General features: G+C 46.7%; 1 protein-coding gene across 12 annotated transcripts in view; it reads left to right on the plus strand.

Moving 5' to 3' along the window:
* LOC120443772 (protein turtle) overlaps positions 1-19,909 on the plus strand; it is a 40,788-nt gene that overhangs the window by 8,948 nt on the left and 11,931 nt on the right. For 6 of the 12 annotated variants that reach the window (XR_005615596.1, XM_039623066.1, XM_039623068.1 and 3 more), the window contains 8 exons: positions 4,219-4,698; positions 8,185-8,306; positions 12,605-12,887; positions 13,906-14,147; positions 14,641-14,715; positions 16,556-16,826; positions 16,936-17,799; positions 18,155-18,238. Coding sequence is in view for 10 of the 12 variants with exons in the window: in XM_039623066.1 (XP_039479000.1) it covers positions 4,281-4,698; positions 8,185-8,306; positions 12,605-12,887; positions 13,906-14,147; positions 14,641-14,715; positions 16,556-16,826; positions 16,936-17,799; positions 18,155-18,238 (2,359 nt within the window). In the remaining 2 variants the exon portion in view is untranslated. Of the gene's footprint in view, positions 1-4,218; positions 4,699-8,184; positions 8,307-12,604; positions 12,888-13,905; positions 14,148-14,640; positions 14,716-16,555; positions 16,827-16,935; positions 17,800-18,154; positions 18,239-19,909 lie in introns of those variants that run through there. The other 6 variants (XR_005615597.1, XM_039623076.1, XM_039623070.1 and 3 more) reach the window with 3 other exon arrangements.

The raw sequence follows: 19,909 nt of genomic DNA on the forward strand, positions 1-19,909 counted from the left end.
TTACTGGCCTCCTTTTTTGTCCAGAGGTCCTGTCTGTCCCTCTCCTTTCCCACCTCTTTTGGTCTTTTGGGGGCGGGACAGGAACCCGCAAACATCCTGTTGATGTCAGCAAATTTTATTTATTTGTGGTTCGTGTTGTATTACAGCATTTTAGAGCAATTAAAATTGTACAATGGCCGGGGCCATTTTTGCATGGCCCACCGAAAAACTTGGCCGCAGTCTATTTGGCCGCATTTTTTTCTAGATCATTTAGCCGCGCACAAGTGGCTAATGATATATTGACTTTGCCTGCGCCCGCTGCTGTGTTTCAAACTTTTATGGCTATTCTTGGTCTAATTGCCCGCGGCGGGAAGGTAAAACTCATTAGATTAAGTGATAGCAGTTCTCTTTATGGCCCTATCTCGCCAGGAATTAGCTGAAAAATAGCCATGGATGCTGGACGCTGGATGGTCAGCAAAAAAATAAGGTTTAAGAATAATCGAATGGAAGTGGTTCTGCTCCATAATGTCTGCTCTCCAAATAGCCGAGTACTGTCAATGCAGCTCGGGAATTGCAACTGCTATCCATTGTTCTCTCGCTTTGGCCTACTTATTCAGGCCCTCTCCGGTTTTTCCACCTCGCTAACAAGCTTACGGACGACTGGCCTACGGGTTCATTCCCCAAACGTAATCCAAACAGGCGGAGAATGTAAAGTGGCAAGGAGGGGGTTGTTTCATTTCATTAAAGTTTCAAGGCGTGCCACGCTGCGTATGAGTGATACTAAAAACAAAGCTACGGCAGTTAAATGGGGAAAGGGCATACATTCAAAACACTCGCTAGAGTTTTGAAGTTTACACGAAAATTAGTGAATAATGTACAGGTTTGTAAAAGTGCACAGAACTTAAATATGCGAGCGTAAAATATATTTGATATATATTTTATTTAGGTTCCTATTTAAAATCCTATTTCAATGACTTTTTTTCCTGTGCACGACTAGAGAACTCGCACATGAAATGGCCCTCTTCTTAACAGTTTTCAACGCAGTGTGCAAAAGTTGTAAAATTTGTTGTTTTGCGCCAAAGGGCACACACCCAAGATACATACACAGCACTTGGGGCGAAAACTGGCAGCCGAGTGCCTGTCGAAATTTCTTGGGGTGTGGCAGCGACAAGTCCGTAAAGAAGTCCGGAGTCCTCAGTCCGTAGTCCTCGTTCCGGAGTCCTTACTCGCAGGTTCGGAGTGTAGGCACTCGCCTTTATTGGAGTGCAATGAGCTGTAGTCTGGTGCCCCTGTCCTAATGCCAAGTTGTTGCGCACAACATGCTTAATTAGTTTCTGAAACCAAAGGGGCTGCGGTCGGTCGGTCGGTGGGCGGTGGCCGGTGGGCGGGGCTGTCCTTGGCCATGTGTGAGTCAAGTGAAAATTATTTGCGGCTTCCAGTTTCGGTTGGCCAGCAGCGAGGGTTTTTAATTAAAAGTGCCTCTGCTGCCCGCCATCCATTCCCGTCCATCATCAGCAATCCCCAGAACGCAATGCAAATGAGCCCGCCAAGTAGCCCGCCGTCGTCCGTCCTTCGTCGTCCGTGGACTGTGGACGGAAGATCCGCAACGGAGATGTGGTGGCTGTGCTTACGGCGGAATCCTGAATCCTCAATTCTGCGCCGTGTGTGCAGCCAACCAAAAAGCAGCAACCAGCAAACGGCGGCGGAAGCGGATGCCATAAAGTGCTGCCACCGCATGGGTCGAAAATAAAATGGCCGCCGTGCGAGGCGAGCTACACTGAGCGCAAAAGTATATGGAAATGGGTGTTTATTATAAAAAGAAAGGCAAGTTTTAGTGATTTCCATCACACTTTGTTACCTTAAAAATGGGTTGTATTTAAAAATTAGCTTAGGTTTATGCGTTAGGATAAGTTACATTGTTTTCCGAGTGTATGGAAATGTGCAGCGAGCTTCGTGACGAATGCTGCTGCGTGGGAAAGGGGCACTCACACACACACAGACAAACACACATTTTAATGACATCGACGTGGCCGACAATTCAGTTATGGGTCTCATGGCACACCAACCAGCATAGCACACAAAAACGCAAATGGACGTGGGCGAGAGAGGGGCGAACCAATCAACTGATTTAGCGCACGATGAGCTCGCCCCCATGTCCTTCTGCCCATGCCCATGCCCAGGCTCGTCCTTTTCGTCCTTTTCGTCCTGGGGTATCAGCAAATGCAATTCGTTTGCTGATTTGTCATTGTTTGGTATGCCGGCTGTCCCCACAGTTCAACTTGAGCTGATTTACAAATGAAATCATACGCCATGGCGGGCATTTCGGTAATGAAAATTCAGTCATAAGGGAAATCATTTTTCCGGCTTTTGTTCTATTTTGGCTGTGCCTGTGTGCCAGTGCCTGTGCATCCTTTTTTCAGCGAGCAGGACGAACGGGCACCGCACAGTTAATGCGATTTTTGCTGCTTGCTTGTTGCCTGGTCTTTCAGTTTGGGTGTGGTTGTGAAGGAGAAGGATATATAGGTGGATGTGCAGGACGAGCCCAGTGGCGCTGAGGGATTCGAGTGTGCTCTATAAATAAATTTCGTTTTAATAAACTTGTCATAATGGCGCTGGCAGTGCAAAAAGTTTTAATAATGCTCCACAAACCTTGACGTTATTAAAATTTTACATGTCATGCCAGAAAGGATTAAATTCAACGCACATGGACTCCCAGTGCGTATGTGTATGTGTGCGGTTCTGTGCTAGTGTGTGTGCTGATGTGTGCTTGTGTGTGTACTATTCTGTTCGCTACTCTCTCACCGGATGTATTAAGTTATGCATTAAAATGGCACTAATGACGTTTATACAGCTCTGTCAGCCACGAAACTTTCAACACACACACACAAACACACATCCTGGGGGAAGCTTTGCTCGAGTTACTTAATTGCAGTGACAACATTGAGTAAGGAAAAAGCAAAGGCTTTTCACCCTTCATCTTGTTTTCTCCTCTGGCATCCCTCCAGGAATGAAAATCGCTACAAAAATGCTTTGCCTGCAATTTAAAATGTCTGTGTCGGTGGCTCCTGTGGCTTTTTGTATTTCTGTGTACTGGGGGAAGTTTTACGGCAGCTGCTTATATCTCTATGTGTGGCCATGTAATGGCGTAGAGTGCGGGAAAAACCGGAGACAGAGGTTTTCATTTTGTACGAATTGAGCGAATTCCGTTAAACGCATTCCGAATAATTTAATTAAAAGCACGTTTTCCGCTTTGTTTCCCCACCGAGAATGACAGGGAATTTCCTTAAACCTCAGCTTTTTTTCCATACTGCATACTTGTGTGGGCGATTGGGTGCCATTTCAATTAACTGCAGCGCTACCCGAAAATGCGGCCTCGATCACGATCCTGAGATAAAGTAGCGGCTGGAAAACTATCACACAAAGGCAAAGAAATACGTAAACCAAAGCCTAGCATCGCACCCATTCTGCCATCGACTTTCAACACGAGTTTTACATTAAAACGCAAAGTTTTATTGCCAAACAGGCGAGGAAAAGTTTGCTCTATTTGTATAGGAGCCTTGTAAGTTTCTGGGCCGCTCTTTTGTTGGGGATACCAACGGCATCAGCACCAACGCCCCCATCTCAATCTGCTAAGTGGTGTCCTTATCAGTTGTAGCTACAACATATTAGCTGCTTAATTTCACGGACGTGTGTGTGCGCCCTCGCCTCGGAGTGTTGAAATGGAAAACTTTTGTTTATTAATTTGTCAACGGCGCTTAGGACGCTGTTTCACGTTGTCCAAGATGGTCGATAAGGTCTACCTGTCTGCAAAGAAAACTTTTTGGTAAGAACGCCGCTTGAAGGACGTTATAAATATGGTAAGCTGATACAGCTAACATGAAACGAGTTTTAGAATAGTTTTCTAGTTTTTGGGATAAAACTTCTACATAAGTATCATAAATGGGATTTCTAGATGGCTGAGTTGATCCAGCTTTTCCCCCCAAGAGGAACAGGGGATGGGGATGGGGGCTAGTGGGCGGCTTGGGAGGATCGCTGTTGACACTTGACGTCTGACACTGACGCCTGTGATGGATGACGGCTGAGGAACGTGACAGCTTCATCAAGTGCAGCCAGGTGCGAGTGCGAGTGCGAGTGCAAGGCGTTCATTGATGGCAACATTTACCGCAATCCAGCAGCGACAATGCAATCCCTCTGACAGAATCTCACCCCTTCTTCTTCTTTTTCCAATCCCTCTTCCAGATGACGCCACTGAAGGTGAGAAGGATACGTTAGGAGCGGCGTCGAACTATGGGAACAGAGGCATGGGCGTGTGCGCGGACCTCGGGTCTCATCGATGGTGTCGGGCATTGAGCACCCAGCACAACACCGAGAAATCGAAGGAGCAGCAGCTACAGCAGCAGCAGCAGCAGCAGCAGCAATCCCAATCCCCGGAGAGCCCAGAGGAGCGTGCTTCCAGGTGTCGAGGAGCAATTGACAGGACAACGACAACGACGATTCCCGCTAGCAAAACGCTGACGGCATCGCCAGCGAAAACGGCAGCATTCACAGTGAAAACGACGAGGAGAAGACGAAGCCGACGAAGGGCAGAAGGCAGCTCCATCTGCGTACCCATCCCGCGGCGGGGTCACGGGTCAACGCCAACGATACAGGTGCTCCAGTTCGTTTTGGTCTCGTTGCTGGCCCTTCTAGCGAAACATGCCCAGGCGCACAATATTCCAGGTGAGTGAAATCGCAATCGAGTTGCTTAATTAAATCTCTCGAAAGCCTCGACTATTTGCGGCCAAAAATTTCATATGAAAATTTGATGAACGATGCGCTCTTATTGCGAAAAATGTGTAAAAATGCGCATGTGTGGAACTTGATTTTTATCTGGTTTTCTGGTGTTTACGTTCACTGCTCGGCGCTCGGGAAAATTTAATGGCGCACAATAAGCGGCTTACGTGCGCCCAAAGCTGATTACATTTGGCAATTAGTGGACAGTTCGGCGCAGCATCGGCCATCGGCCATCAGCCATCGAGTTTTGACCAGCAAACCACTGGCCAAAAAAGAGAGAGTGGAGCTTTTGTTTAGGCCTCTTGATTTATTCGTTCCCAGCTCAATAGGTGCCCCTAAAATACTGTAATTCGTGATTGTGCGCTTCAATGGGCGTATGCAGCAATAACTGGCTTAAACCATTTTTGCTAACCGTTTTAGTGATTACGCTGTGAAATCAAAGAGAATTTAGAAACTGCGCTTAAATGTTGTAATACATTCTCGGCCAAATTTAGTTACGTGACTGCGATCTAAGGAAGTTTACCCATAACTTTGAAAATTTCTTTGGAATGCCTTAGGTTAACTGGCCATCAAAGAACCTTTTGTGAACTACAGCAGCCCACTAAATTCGATGAGTTGACCTTTAGGCGAATATTCTGCGCTATTTCCTGATAGTCCTTCCTGTGCCGCCGAAGGACATTAAAAGTTGCCACTGGCTGCGCTCAATGTACCGTGACGTTCTTCGTTCCGAGCTCGTCGAGTGAATTAATTCAATTTAATTTAGCCGAAAATTGGAAAAACCGCTTGAGATTCCTTTGCCATGGCAGCGCAATGGCCACTTTGCAGAACGTTCGCAAGGTCAACGGCAACGGTTTTTCCGGGGGGCGTGACACTGCCACGATGGGAAAATAGCAAAATAAGTTCCTCGATGGCGACTCGACTTGGCTCAAATCAATGAAAACAAAATGCGCCTCGCTGAATAACTCAGGCCAAGACTCGTGTCAAGTGCTCGGCGGTGGGTGGCTGAGTAAAGTGGATTGGGGGCTTGGAACTCGGGGCTTGAAGGGAAGAGAAAACGTCTGCCTTTGGCTGAAGGACATTCTAAATGGAATAATGAAACCACTTTTGCATGTTAACGCCATCAAAAGGCGCGACGGAGGCGAAATACACGCGGGTACTTTGACATCCTAGCTTCCTGACTTCCTGCTACCCTCGAGTACTTCACTTGGCTCTCGGCGACATGTCTGCAACATTATCAAAGGGCAATAGACGAACAAGTGCCTTGGCAGTGCACAGAGAGAAAATGCGTGCCATTGACATTAGCTATTTAGTCATTAGTCAAGGTTAGGTTAGGCAACCATCGAACAAAAGTATAGCTGCATACTCTCCCTCTCTTCCAGTAGAATCCCAGTAACTTTCTATCGAATCTTATATATGTATAACTTATCACTCTTTTGTCCCAGTGCACGCCTCTCGGCAAAATCACCATTGCCAACCCCATCAAGTCGTTGTCGTTATTGTTTTTGTGTCGCTCCTGATGTTGTGCTCCGTATTTTTTTCGGAAGCCGGAAAGCGGAGGCTGAGTGGCGATGCAAATAGTCTGCCAAAGCTGGCCAAGTTAACATAAATTTATGCAAATGCCAAAGTCAACAAGCAAAGAGTGCATAAAGCGACCCAGCGAGTCAGTGAGTGAGTGAGTGAGTGAGTGAGTGATTCAGTGGATGAGTGAGTGACTGACTGGTTGAGTGTCTGGTGGAGAGCGGCTAACAAAGAACTCATGTAGCTGGAGCCCAAGTCCTTGACAGGCTTTTTCCACATCTCCGATGGACGATGGGACGAGAGCTGATGGGGGAATTAATGCAAAACGCATTAAGTTCATTTTTTGCCGGACAACGCCCCAATCAAGAGCGGTCTGCCTGCCCGAACAATTGCCTTCGGACATTGGTAGTTTGCTTAACCCTATTACCGACACAGATACCGATACAGATACAGATACAGTTGGATCTACAGATACAATAGCGGGCGTGGGGGGATGGATGGCTGGTGGTGGCATGTGCAGGCAGGTCAGAAGTTGTTTGTTAACAAGTTTTGGGTCAGAATGCCAGGGCCAGAGATTCCGGGTCCTCGGCAGCAGCTGCACTTCGGTCACCATCGCCATCTTCAAGTGGCCTCCACACCCACACCACCACCTACACCCACATGTGTGTGTAACAGGATATGCTCCCATATTGGATTGCTCCTCAGTTTGCCGTTGTTGTTGTCCTGCTGTTTCCGACAATTCATTTGCATTTCCGTTGCCGTTTGCCGAGCTTTGAGCTCTGCTCCAATTGTAAACGAAATTTTCAGCTTGGCTGACCATGTCAACGGCTCAGAATAGCTCACTCCTCTCACTCACCCGGAGGCGGATTGTCGGTTTGTGAAGAGGGGGTGCGGTGCATACATAAATAATGCCCAGCACATTCGCACCTCGGGGCAGTCAGCAGCACCAACCAACCACAGCACAGAAATAAAGCGTCCATCAAAGCCAGGAACAAGGAGCCTAATCAGCGCCTGTCAAGTGCCCACCGCAGTCCATCCTGCAATCCTGCCACCTTTCTCCCAGCCGCAGACAGGTGACAAACGCTAATGAAATGTCACTACTCGTTGCGTTGCCAAGTCAGAAATACTCTGTTAAAATGCTAGTTGCTAGTTGGGAGGTATTCGTCAAACTGATTTCTCACTCTGTGTGTGTGTGTGTGTCTGGTCAAGATATTAACTCAAGGAAAATGGTCCAAAACTGAAATATGTACAATGGTACAAAGTCGGAATATTTAAAGACCTAATAAATACTTTTCTGTGGAAATATATCAATAAAGTTGTCAATCTAAGTTGGAACCATTAAGCTGACGCTAACAATTTCTCTCAGTGACTCCTGAGTGCATTCCTCTGCATAACCGTAGTTTCCGAACCACACACATTCACCGACTTTGAATGGGATAACTGATTTGAAAACCAAAATGGAAGCCGGGTCAGCTATTGGTCCCTTGGGAGAGATGGGAGGGCAAAAACATCAGTCAATGACCAGCACTTGACATGTGACCGACATAGCCATCAACAAATCCATTTAAAAGTAACCCCTGGCATGTTGGTTTTGCCATTCTTTCTGTCAGCGCGAAATGGGCAAGGAATGGGCAGGGAATGAGCACGGAATGGGATTGCATGGAATGGCAGAGGAGATGGCATGGGAGATGGCAGGCGCAGGACATTTGTCGGTCCACGTAAATCGTGCTGAATGTCACGTCTAAATAGGAAGCAATAACGAGGACGGGACTGCGGCTGCGGAATTGGCCGTATTATGGGCGCATCACGTTGGGGCATCCTTGCTGCGGCTGCCGATCCGCATACACAAGTTGCAAGTGGTGTGTGTATGTGTCTATCTATAAACCCTGTATCCCTTTTCTTTATCCATTACAGAAGACGCCGTGCACATCACGGCCATCCTTGGCGAGGGCGTCATCTTTAACTGCCATGTGGAGTTCCCCAACGACCATCCCGTGCCATATGTCCTGCAGTGGGACAAGAAGGTGAGCGAAACGGTACGATATCACAGTTAACATTTCTTCTCTAAACTCTCTTTTTTACATTGTTGTTCCGATACGCAAAAACAAGCAAGAAAAAGTAAGATACAGTCAGTCAGAACAGACAGACCCACGCAGTAAACGAATATATAAAGAACTACCAGCCTATTCAGTGTATTCTCAACTAATACGTACAATACCATCTCTACTCGTATGAGCCTTGTTTCCCCCCACTCCCAAAAAAACAAATCTCAGTTACTCAGCCTGAGTTTCATTATTTTATGTTGATTTAATGTGCCTTAAACGTGCTTAAAGCCCCCAAAACAAATTAACCAAGTTGATCCGATAACCGAACTATCCGAACTAACCGAACTATTGCCAATGCTCGTGTTGTTTGTTGCTGTCCATGCGATACCGATAACTATAACATATAGCTTGAGATGTATGTGTTTATGTGTTTCCATATATTGGTAATTTGAATTTGAATTTAAATTTGAATTAAAATTTTCGACTTGATTTCCCTCAGTTTGGTTTCAGTTTGCCTTGGTTCTCATTCAACCATCAGCCCCTATCCTCCGGCCTGAAATCGGGGGACCATCCCGATCCTGAACCCCGCGACCCGGACCCAAAATCACAAGCCAAGACACACCATTTGAATTAGGCAGGCTTTCGGCTTTCCAGCGGCCGCTTCTGATTTCTGATCGGTTTTGGGATCGGATTCTTTGCGCCTCCTTTAAGTTCGCCCACAAGCCACAAGCCACACATACACAAGCCACACATATACAGAACACACTTCCGAATACTTCAGAACACTTTGAATCGAATTATTTTTGCGGCATTCGAAAACACCAAAAAGATGAAATTAATCAAATTATTTGTCAATTGAAGGAACGGGCTTCACAGCACCCGGACCAAAGAGAGCGAAAGAGAAGAAAGCAGTCGAATACGAAAAATTCACAATCCACCAAATGAAAGAAATCGAAAATGAAATTCCATTTGCAAATCAAATCAAATCGAAATTCGTTCGCAATCGACAGCATACACAAAAATCTAGCTTAGCTGCTCACTGCTCACTGCAACACACAAAAATGAATACAATTTCCACTACCGTTTATTCCTCAACCATGCAAATCCCCAACAATTAGCCACAGCCATTTATAGTCGAGCAAAAATATTGAAAACAAATTAGTCACATTGCCAAGACTTTAGTTGCCGAGTGTTTCGAAGCTCCATCCATACCGCCTGCACCACCCAAAAGGCACCACAAGCCACCACCCAACCACCCAACCACCCAACCACCCAAAAGTGGCAGTTCGAGTTTGCAGAAATATGCTAATGTTTGGCAAAGTTGAGCCGCAGATAAAGCGAATGCCACTGCCACCAGAATGACTGCACAAAGTTTTCAACTCTGCCACTCGGCCAAACGATTGATGGCAAACGAGTCGAGTCGAGTATGGCATATTTTTGGCACTATCAACTGCCGCTGCACATTCCCGTAGGATAAGCAAATTTAATTCCAATCAAATAAGCAAATACGTAAATACGCAAAAGGCGCAACGAAACTCCCATCACATATTGAGCACCGCCACCCAGTCACGTCTTTCTCTCCATTCATCTTTTTCAGTTGGCGTTTTTGTAATGTAATCCAATTATTTTCCCAGCCTCTTCTGCATGCTTAGTGTATACTTGTAGTAAACTATTTTACCTGGCCCCATCTACACTGCTAAAAAGTAGTGTTACGTTGTGTTTGTTTAACATATCAATATGCAGTGTAAAGTGTAGTATTTAGCATGAATCGAACATTATTCATTGGTAAAATGTCTTGTGAATTTAAGAGTAGGCTTCGAATATCTTTATAGCAGTGTATGTATTATGCAGCAAAGTTTGATGAAGCCAACTAACGTGGGCAACCTCAGCTAAGCGACTTCCAACTAAACCCCGACCTCAAACAACTTACTTTCCATAATTTCAAGCACGCCTAAGCCAACTTTCTTCGGGGCTTCGGCTTCGGTTTCGACTTTAGCTTCTGCTTCAGTTTTAGCTTGTCTGCAGGCTGATAGGAAAAAGCGAGGAGAACCGCAAGGATAATAAAGTGGAAAATGCCAGCAATGGCAGCCAGGATAAAAAAAAGGACGAAGGCGTCGTGGGCGTCAAAGTCACGACTGTCCTTCGCTTAGCGTAATGCAGCCAAAGTTATGCGACTATGTATGTGTTGTGCTGGGCAGATAACGTCTCCTGTTTTTTGTGCCAACTTAAAAGTTTTACAAGCAATTTTAATGCCAAACAAAGTTATAAGTACTGCAAAAAGTATGTTTATGTTTTGTCGCGATAAAAATACCCTCGACCGCAGAGGGGGGGGGAGGAGAGTCGGTAAATGGCCGAATTAAAGGGATTAACATGGCTTTAGCTTTTAATTTATGCGCTCGTATATCTCCTGCCCGAATTCCCGCCCACTTTTCCAGCAAAAACACACATTGCTGGCCCATAAATGCGAAAGAATTTCGCTTTTGTCAGTTGGCATTCATTAAAGGTTGCCTACTTTTGCGGGCTCACTTTCTATCTCCCTCTCTCTCTCTCTATATATATATGTGTCTCACTCTTTAAAGAGAGAGAGGGAGAAATCCCAGGAGGACGAAAATGAAAGGGCGTGAGACGGCGGCGTTGCCTTAGTTGCAATCTAAATTAATTGCTACTGAATAAATTAAGCGGAAAAATGTTTGCCAAGCCAACTTATGACGCTTCTGCGAGTGCGAATATTAATTTTGGCCCGGGCCAAAGGACCTCCTCGCCCGTCTGCGTGTCCTGTGTGTCCCTGAATGTCTGCCCCCTTTTTGTGCCTTGCTGTGCCTGCCAACGCAAATTATTTCATACGTCAGCCGAGAATATTATTAAAACGTCTATAAGTTTTAATAAGCGACATACAGCCCATCTTGCCAGGCTCTCTCGTCTAATTAGGGAAATAAATCGATTAGCTCTGCCTGGGATAACGTGGCGTATAAGCAATTTGCTTACCAATTATTTATGTATACGCAATTACGCCGCTATCTATGGCACACATCTCGGTATTTAGTGCTTTTCGCACAGAGATGGGGAGCACAATCTGGTGTCCCCAAGTTGTTAATGCTTGGCCAGGTCCAGAGCCAGCTCCTGTTGGTCATGCGAGAGAATTCGAATCGAAAATGCACTCGGTTCAATGCATTCGCTGGGGGTCCTGGAAATAAAATAAACAAAAGGCCAAGTTGCACATGAGTCTTTTTTTTGGGGGCGAGTGCAGGTTAACCCCAATTTTTGTTGCCTGCCTGGATATATGTGTATGTATATATTTTACATGCACATTTTTTATCTGCACAAGCTAGAATTTCAAATGTATCTCTTTGGCCCTCGTCCTTTTCGTTGTTTTAGTTGCTGTGCCACACACACACACACACTCACACTGGGGCAGATGATTTATTGTTGCCAGCGTGTCCCTGGCACACTACAAAAATACTATGTGTGTGGGCGCGTGTGTATGAGCCCACTTTTCACCGCCCCAGCACTTTTCCACTTTCCCTCCGGCCGTTGATGAGCATGCAAAAAGGACGAAGGGGCCGCGGGACAAGTGGTGAGCCCAGGATCTGGGGAGTTTGTGTTGACAGTGAAAATGTGTGACCATGTCTGTATATACATACATATAGTTTGTGTATCTGCGAGAGCGCTTGTTTGTTTGCCTGGCATGTTTACCATGCGGCAGCGCAATTTCTCCACGTTAACGTGATGAGTTTTTGTTTTGACTGTTTGTAGATTTTACTTTTGCAGACAGAACACAGTTATGTTCCCCGTAGCCTTGTATTTATGTATGTACGATATGTTGTACCTATGTCGCAGCTCAATTTATTTGCGACAGTTGTTAGTTGTTTGCGTTGTCTCAGCGGGAAACTTTTGAGAATTCCCGATTAGCTTTAATCTGCACCCGCACCTGCATGCCACCGCCAAGATTTGTTGTGCGTCTTTCAATGTAGAACATTGCATGATCCTAGCCCCAGAGCACACACTGTTTTATGTATGTACATATGCCCCAAAAAAAAAACTCGCGACTCATAAACCGAATCATAACCCTAGGTTAAATACTGTCTGTACCTGTAAATGTGTACCTGTTCCAAGTTGAAGCGTACCAGAAAGCAGACTCTCGTTTGTCGTTTGTCGTATGTACAAATGCCATGGCACATTCCATGCATTAAACGCATTCCAGACAGACCAATCAAGAATCAACTCTAATCACTTGCCACAACCCATTGAGTCAAACTAATGTGCGCATATACATATCCTCCTCTATCAAGGGCTCCGATCTGCCCATCTACATCTGGTATGAGAGCTATCCGGAGCACATCGAGGAGGGCTACAAGGGACGCGTGTCCCGCGTGTCGCAGGACTCGCCCTTCGGCTCCGCCTCGCTCAACCTGACCAACATCCGGGAATCGGACCAAGGATGGTACGAGTGCAAGGTCGTCTTCCTCAATCGGGACCCCAAGCAGCATAAGAACGGTACATGGTTCCACTTAGACGTACATGCACCGCCGCGCTTTAGTGTTACGCCAGAGGATATTATATACGTTAACTTAGGTGAGTATGCGCTTTAATGTTTTTATTTAAAAGCACAAATAGTGTAATATGGAAATAATCGAATGAAAGTAATGTAAGTTATCGCAAATGAATGTATTGTAAATTATCGCAAATATTGAAATGTTATCGATCAAATTCGACACTAGTAATATCCTTATTTTCACTGATATCCGTCGACACAATTATCGGCTTGTCCTACCATCACTAGCGTTCAAAACCCGCCGCTTTGCTGCCTGACAAATGGCAAGGCCATAAATAAGCGCATATTCAGCTGGCCAACTTATTTGGGGCCTGTCATCTCACAGAATTAAGTGGAGTGCGACCCCCGTACGCTTTTGGCCCACTTTTCGAGTGTGTCAAATGGCCGGCCATTTGTTGCAGCGCCCGAATGAGTTTGTCACCTTGAGAACTTGTAGTCCCAGGAGTCGTAAAAAGTGCCACCAGCCGTGGCGGCTCACGAAACGAGTTATGGCCGCCCATTTGTCATCTTCCGTTGAAAGACGCGGCCAAAAGTGGAAGAGGTAGACGAAAATCGATAGGCGCTTTATGCTTGCAATCGTATCAAATCAAATTTCCGTCGCTTAATCAATGTGAAAATGTTTACAAGTCCAAGTGGCAGGCGGCGAAACAAAACAAAAGGCAGTTGGAGGTGCCGGAAATGCGTTGAGCGAATATGGCGCTGCAGCGCATAAATCAGACAAACACAGAATCAGAAAACAACGGGGCCAGTGAGGCGAGTAGGGAACTGCAACAAAGAGCCCGGTTTCATTGTCTGCCGCAAATGGTGGCAGGACGAAGGACAATAGATAAGCCACTGCCGAGCCGGAAGGAGGCGCTCCTGTGGGCTGTGGGCTGTGAGCTCATGCTCATACCCCTTCTTGAAACCAAAAAGCGTAACAATTGCCACCACTTACCTTATTAATTCCTCGCTCTCGTTCTTGTGCCCATTCTCATTCTTATTGTCGGTTTCGTTCTCATTCTCATTCTCATTACGTTGTGGCACCACATTTCCTTGCAGGTGATTCAATTATACTCAATTGCCAGGCAGATGGCACGCCCACGCCGGAAATACTCTGGTACAAGGATGCCAATCCCGTCGATCCCTCGCCCACGGTGGGCATCTTCAACGACGGCACCGAGCTGCGGATCTCCACCATTCGGCACGAGGACATCGGAGAGTACACTTGCATTGCACGCAATGGTGAGGGACAAGTCTCCCATACGGCCCGTGTTATAATCGCGGGCGGCGCTGTAATCATGGTAAAAACCTAAATACAAATCACTTAATTTTGAGATACATACGGGGCTGTCCCAGGAATCTTCTTTAGAAATATCCACTTAGACGGAGCTCATGCCAATTAGTCTCATAATTGGTCAAATCAAAATCACAACGTTTCTGAAAGTATACAGTATACAGTACAGTTAAATAGAAATTGATGCATGCTCTTGAACACAGCTTATAGTGATTTATGTGGCTTTCTGTGTTCAATAAATTCGCATGAACTCCAAACTAAGCCCCCCCGCCAAAAACCATCAGAGATTTCTGGGATGCCCCTGATAGAAAACCCAAGCGATACAAAAGTAGCATTAGGAGAAAAGTTTGTGCTGGGACAATGGGAGGAGGTGATGAGCATTGGCAGATGACAACCAGGGTGTTCGATCAGGTTACTAATATGCAGTTTTGTTCTCTACCCCCACGTTCAATACACCCAAACCAATTTCCCAAAAAAAAAAAAAAAAAAAAAACCCGTAGGATAAGGCGGCGCCCGACAAACACACACGCACCAAGTCCAAATCGAATGTTGTGAATGAGAGGCTGACCATACGTGTAAGTCCCAACTGAAAATCGCTCCTTTTGCATTTCGCATTCCGGACTCCATATTCCGCATACTGCATAAACTGTTCAACGCTTTATCATTAACTAAGCCCCTGGCAGCTGGCTACCGACTCCCATTCACAGCAGACCCAATCAATTTGAAACTCCGGGCCTTAGGATTTGGAGAGCAGCCGCCAAAAACGGCTTCAGAAATCACTAGACCAAACCATGTCCAGATTCCGATCCCGTTTCCGTGGCAATCGGCAGAGCAGGCCCAAAAACGGAGGAAAAAATGCCGTAACAAGCGTGAAACTTTTTGTGCCGCCATGTGGCCTCCATCCGGCCCGTAGTTTTGCATGCCACAAGGGGCAGACTTTCCACAACCACCCTCCCCTTACAAAACAGCTAAACAGAACAGAACAGAACAGAACAGAGCAACCAGCAGAAGGAGCACAGGAGCGCTCGGTACACTTGACATGGTCATTCGCCTAGACTCAGGCAGATCCCCCTATTTACAACCTGCATACAAGCATGCTCACATGCCCCTAACCCACACACACACACACACACCCATACACCCACACCGTCCACATTCTGGGAAGCCTTCGTGCATTTGTGGGTGGAAACATGGCCGTCGTCGTCGTCGTCGTCGTCTGTATAGCATACTTTTGTGCGCCCCGCTAATGCATTTGCATTTCGGTTATTTACAGTTAGCTGCAACTGCAAGAGGGCGGGATTAGGGGAGCGGCTAAGCCTGCACTGTGAGAAAAGGGACACGCTTAAGAGGTATCACAAAAAAGCAATAAGTGTTCGATCTTGTGTGCTTAATTTTGTATCACATATTGCATTAAACTTATAGTTTCCAAAAGGAAGAGCTGCCTGTATTGAATCATAACTTATATAGATCCTCGGAAATCTTTCTCAGTGTAACTCACAAGCAATCCTGCCTTTTTGGTCTATCCTTGCTGGCTTAAGGCTTTCCGTCCTACATGCACAAGCGGTTTGCCGTCTTGGAGCGCTTGAACTTTGACCTTTTGCTGGCTTTTCAGGCCAGCCAAGAATGACATGCAGCAGCAGGATGGGCAGTGTACATATAGTACATAGCTTGTGCTTCAATTACAGCTCAACCGTTTTGCAGCAATCGGCGCATAAATATTGCAATAACATTTATCTGACCGCAGGCAAAGTGGACATTTTATAGATGCGCCCAAGGGAAATCGAAGCAAATCCGAATGGCAAAACCAGCCAATTCAATTTACGAGCCCATTTCGGCCACCAGCAGTCGGAGTCAACCCACATCAATTTTGGCCATAACTAAAACTAATTCAAATGAAACAGTCTGCCAGCAAATTGGCCGAAAGCAAAGCGGCAGCAGCAAATGTGCCCATTAAATAAACCAAGCCGTACACAACGGGTCCCAGAATGCACTCATGCAATTACCAGGAAGGACGAAAAGGGGTTCGCTTCCTAATGTTTGCCTCCTGACATTTGACTGACAACTTGTCAATGGCAGCGAGCACGGGGTAGCTAAGGAGCGGGGATTTTTGGGTATACTGGGTTGTGGTGGGGGATACTCAGGAGATGGAAAGCGGGGCACATTTCATAGCTGTGACAGCAGAAATGTTATTTCTCGGTAGCGAGTGCACACAAAGGGATATCGATGACGGCGACAGCCAAAAATTAGCTGTCAAGCTCCAGGCTCCAAAAAGGCAACGACCAGGGTTGGTTCCTTTTCACGATTTGAATTAGTCAACAGTCCACAGTCAACTGTCATAAGTTTGCAGTTCGTTACCCGTTTGTTGGAACCTCTTCTCTAAATATATATCAAACCATTTTCCCGTACCCAAATCAGGTGCCTCCGACCAACCAAACGAAGCTCGAGGGCGAAAAAGTGATATTCTCCTGCGAGGCTAAGGCCATGCCCGGCAACGTCACGGTGCGCTGGTATCGCGAGGGCTCCCCCGTCCGGGAAGTGGCCGCCCTGGAGACCAGGGTCACCATCCGCAAGGACGGCTCGCTCATCATCAACCCCATCAAGCCGGACGACTCGGGCCAGTACCTCTGCGAGGTGACCAACGGCATCGGCGATCCGCAGAGCGCCTCCGCCTACCTCAGCGTCGAATGTGAGTAACTCAATACATACTTCTTATAACTCCTAAATATCAATTAGCTACCAATATCTTCCTGTGTATCCCGATTATCTCTATCTAATTTGCCACTCCTCCTTTGCAGATCCCGCCAAGGTCACCTTCACGCCCACGGTGCAGTACCTGCCGTTCCGGCTAGCCGGCGTGGTCCAGTGCTACATCAAGTCGAGCCCGCAGCTGCAGTACGTCACCTGGACGAAGGACAAGCGCCTGCTGGAGCCGTACCAGATGAAGGACATCGTGGTGATGGCCAACGGATCGCTGCTGTTCACGCGTGTGAACGAGGAGCACCAGGGCCAGTACTCCTGCACGCCGTACAATGCACAGGGCACGGCCGGTGCTTCCGGGATCATGGACGTGCTCGTCCGGAAGCCGCCCGCCTTCACCGTAGAGCCGGAGACGCTCTACCAGCGCAAGGTGGGCGACAGCGTGGAGATGCACTGCGACGCCCTGGAGGCGGAGGGCACGGAGCGACCCACCATCAAGTGGCAGCGTCAGGAGGGCGAACAGCTGACCGAGTCGCAGCGCAATCGCATCAAGATCTCCGGTGGCAATATCACCATAGAGAACCTGAGGAGGGAGGACTTCGGCTACTATCAGTGCGTGGTCTCCAACGAAGTGGCCACCCTGATGGCCGTCACCCAGCTGGTGATCGAGGGCACCCAGCCGCATGCGCCGTACAACATCACGGGCAAGGCCACCGAGTCCTCGATAACGCTGCAATGGCTGCCAGGATACAGTGGTGGGTCGGAGTACAAGCAGGACTATACGATCTGGTTCCGGGAGGCGGGCGTCAACGACTGGCAAACGATCTCCGTGACGCCATCGGGCAGCACCCAGGTGACCATCAATGGCCTGGCCTCCGGAACCACATACGAGTTCCAGGTGGTGGGCCGGAATGTCCTGGGCGACGGGATGATGAGCAAAGTGATGACCGTGCGCACACTGGGTAAGTCCTCTGGATCCTATTCGCATATCTATCTTTCGTTCGCTTGCCTCCTTCCTTTTTTTCTTTTGATTTTTGGGTTCTTGCTGCAGTCGCTCCCCGGCATATCCTGCACATAAATCTCATGAGAAAAGAAAACCTCTGCACAAAACTGAAAATGGATTGGCTCTAACATAACGCTCTTGTTTTTCTCTCGTTTTCTTCTCTTTTTCCTCACCGACCTCCATCGAAAAACAAAAACCGCTACTCGATCTAACTTTCTCATACTAATCATGCGCGCAATCAAATGCAAACTGTCAAATGCCAAACCGCGACCACGAATTTTTCCTGGGAACCACGGAAAATTCGGGTTCAATAGAAGACGCTCCGGCAGCGCCACGTAATGTCAAGGCTGCAACACAACCGCCCGACTCATTCTTTCAGCTAATGCCAGACGAAGCTGGTAAGAGAATAATACCCAAAAAAAAAAAAACCAAACAAAACAAACAAACAAAAAGAATCCCACCGAAAATCCCTAGAATTCTTAGTTGTATATAAGAATCGCAGCCATCGACGTACAAGGATTAAATCTGTTTGAAATCTAAATTCTTTATGTAGTTGCGCCAGCATTTTCTAACCTTTTTACTACCTAAGACTGAATGATGTATATACACTAAACATTTGCAAACGGGGGCTTTCCAAATTAAAAGGTTTCCTTTATCCAAATCTAATGCATGATTGAATAGCTTGTTGTCCTCCTAATTGTTCTGCTGTTAAGTAACCAAGAAGACAACGAATTTTAGATAATAGCCCACTATCATCCGCAGTTCTATAAATCAGTTTTAATTGATTTTATGATTTCTTAAAATGTTGTATAAAGACTATAGTTTGTAGAAAGCAAACGTTGTAAGATGAAACCATTTGAAAGCACATTGCAACCCCAGCTGAATAGTTTCTCCGACTCCTTGTCCAGATTGCATGAGGCTTGAATGAAAACCAAAACCCTGAATTTATTTTTCGATATTTCACAAAGTTCTTGAAAAGTGTGAGTTCTTAACACCCGAAACAATTTTCCAGCCGACTGGTGGCTTTGCCTCCACTTACTCCCTTTCTGGCAACCGCAGAGCCATATCCCACCATCTCCCCAATGAATTCAATATTCATTTTGGCTTTTGGAACCTGGCTATGCGAAAAAAAAGAAGCAACAATTAAATATTCAAACCAATTATACACGGATCCCCATTTATTGGCTGCCAAAGCACGCCCCGAATTCGCGCCATTTCCCATGGGGCATAATTTGGCACATGTGCCGGGGACTTGGTTCTCGGGTTTCGGGATCCAGGATTCAGGATTCTGGGTCCCCGCGTCCTTTTGGCCTGGATACGAATATTACATTTGTGGGCCACACGCACACCGCGAGGACTATCTGCGTTGATCTCCGTTCGCGTGTGTGCGTAATTAAAACAGTTTGGCCCCGCATTTAATTATTTAAATTAATTGAACTGTTTTTACAACTGTGCTGTGTGTGTTTGTTGTCCGTGTCTTGCAGGTTGTGTGCGGTCGATATGACAACGCCCATTTCCCCAACTCCCACTCTCCGTCCCACTTCGAACACCACTCACCCACTGCCCCACTCCCCCCTGCTCCGTGCTCCACGAAAGAGCGTAATTTAAACAACCATATTACCAAATGCCGAGGCACATTTAACAAGCACGCCTGCCACGCCCCCCGCTAGATCCTTCCGCCCCTTTTGCGGGGCGCCGTAGGTGCGGCAATTTGAATGCCTTTGTCGACGTTGCCGCGTGTTTTTCCAACCGCTTTGCGATAATAGTTAATTTTATCCTGGCTCGCTCTGTCCCTCTCGCTCCCCTTGACGCCCCCCTTGGTTGTGTATGTAGTTTCACCTCCTGTATTTATGTATGTGTATGTAATCCCCCGCCCCCCTTCGCTCACTCACACACACACACACACAAATAAATGTTTTCCCCCATTTAGCGTATTTAATTTACTTGTGTGTGCGTGTATCACAGTGCGTATACGTGTTTGGCGCACGCGTAGGTTTGAAAAATAAGGAAGAACGCTACAAAATATCAAATAACAACAAGGACGAAGCACTGGCAGCGAAAAACAATAA

This window comes from Drosophila santomea, chromosome 2L (genome assembly GCF_016746245.2).
Source record: "Drosophila santomea strain STO CAGO 1482 chromosome 2L, Prin_Dsan_1.1, whole genome shotgun sequence".
NCBI lineage: Eukaryota > Metazoa > Arthropoda > Insecta > Diptera > Drosophilidae > Drosophila > Drosophila santomea.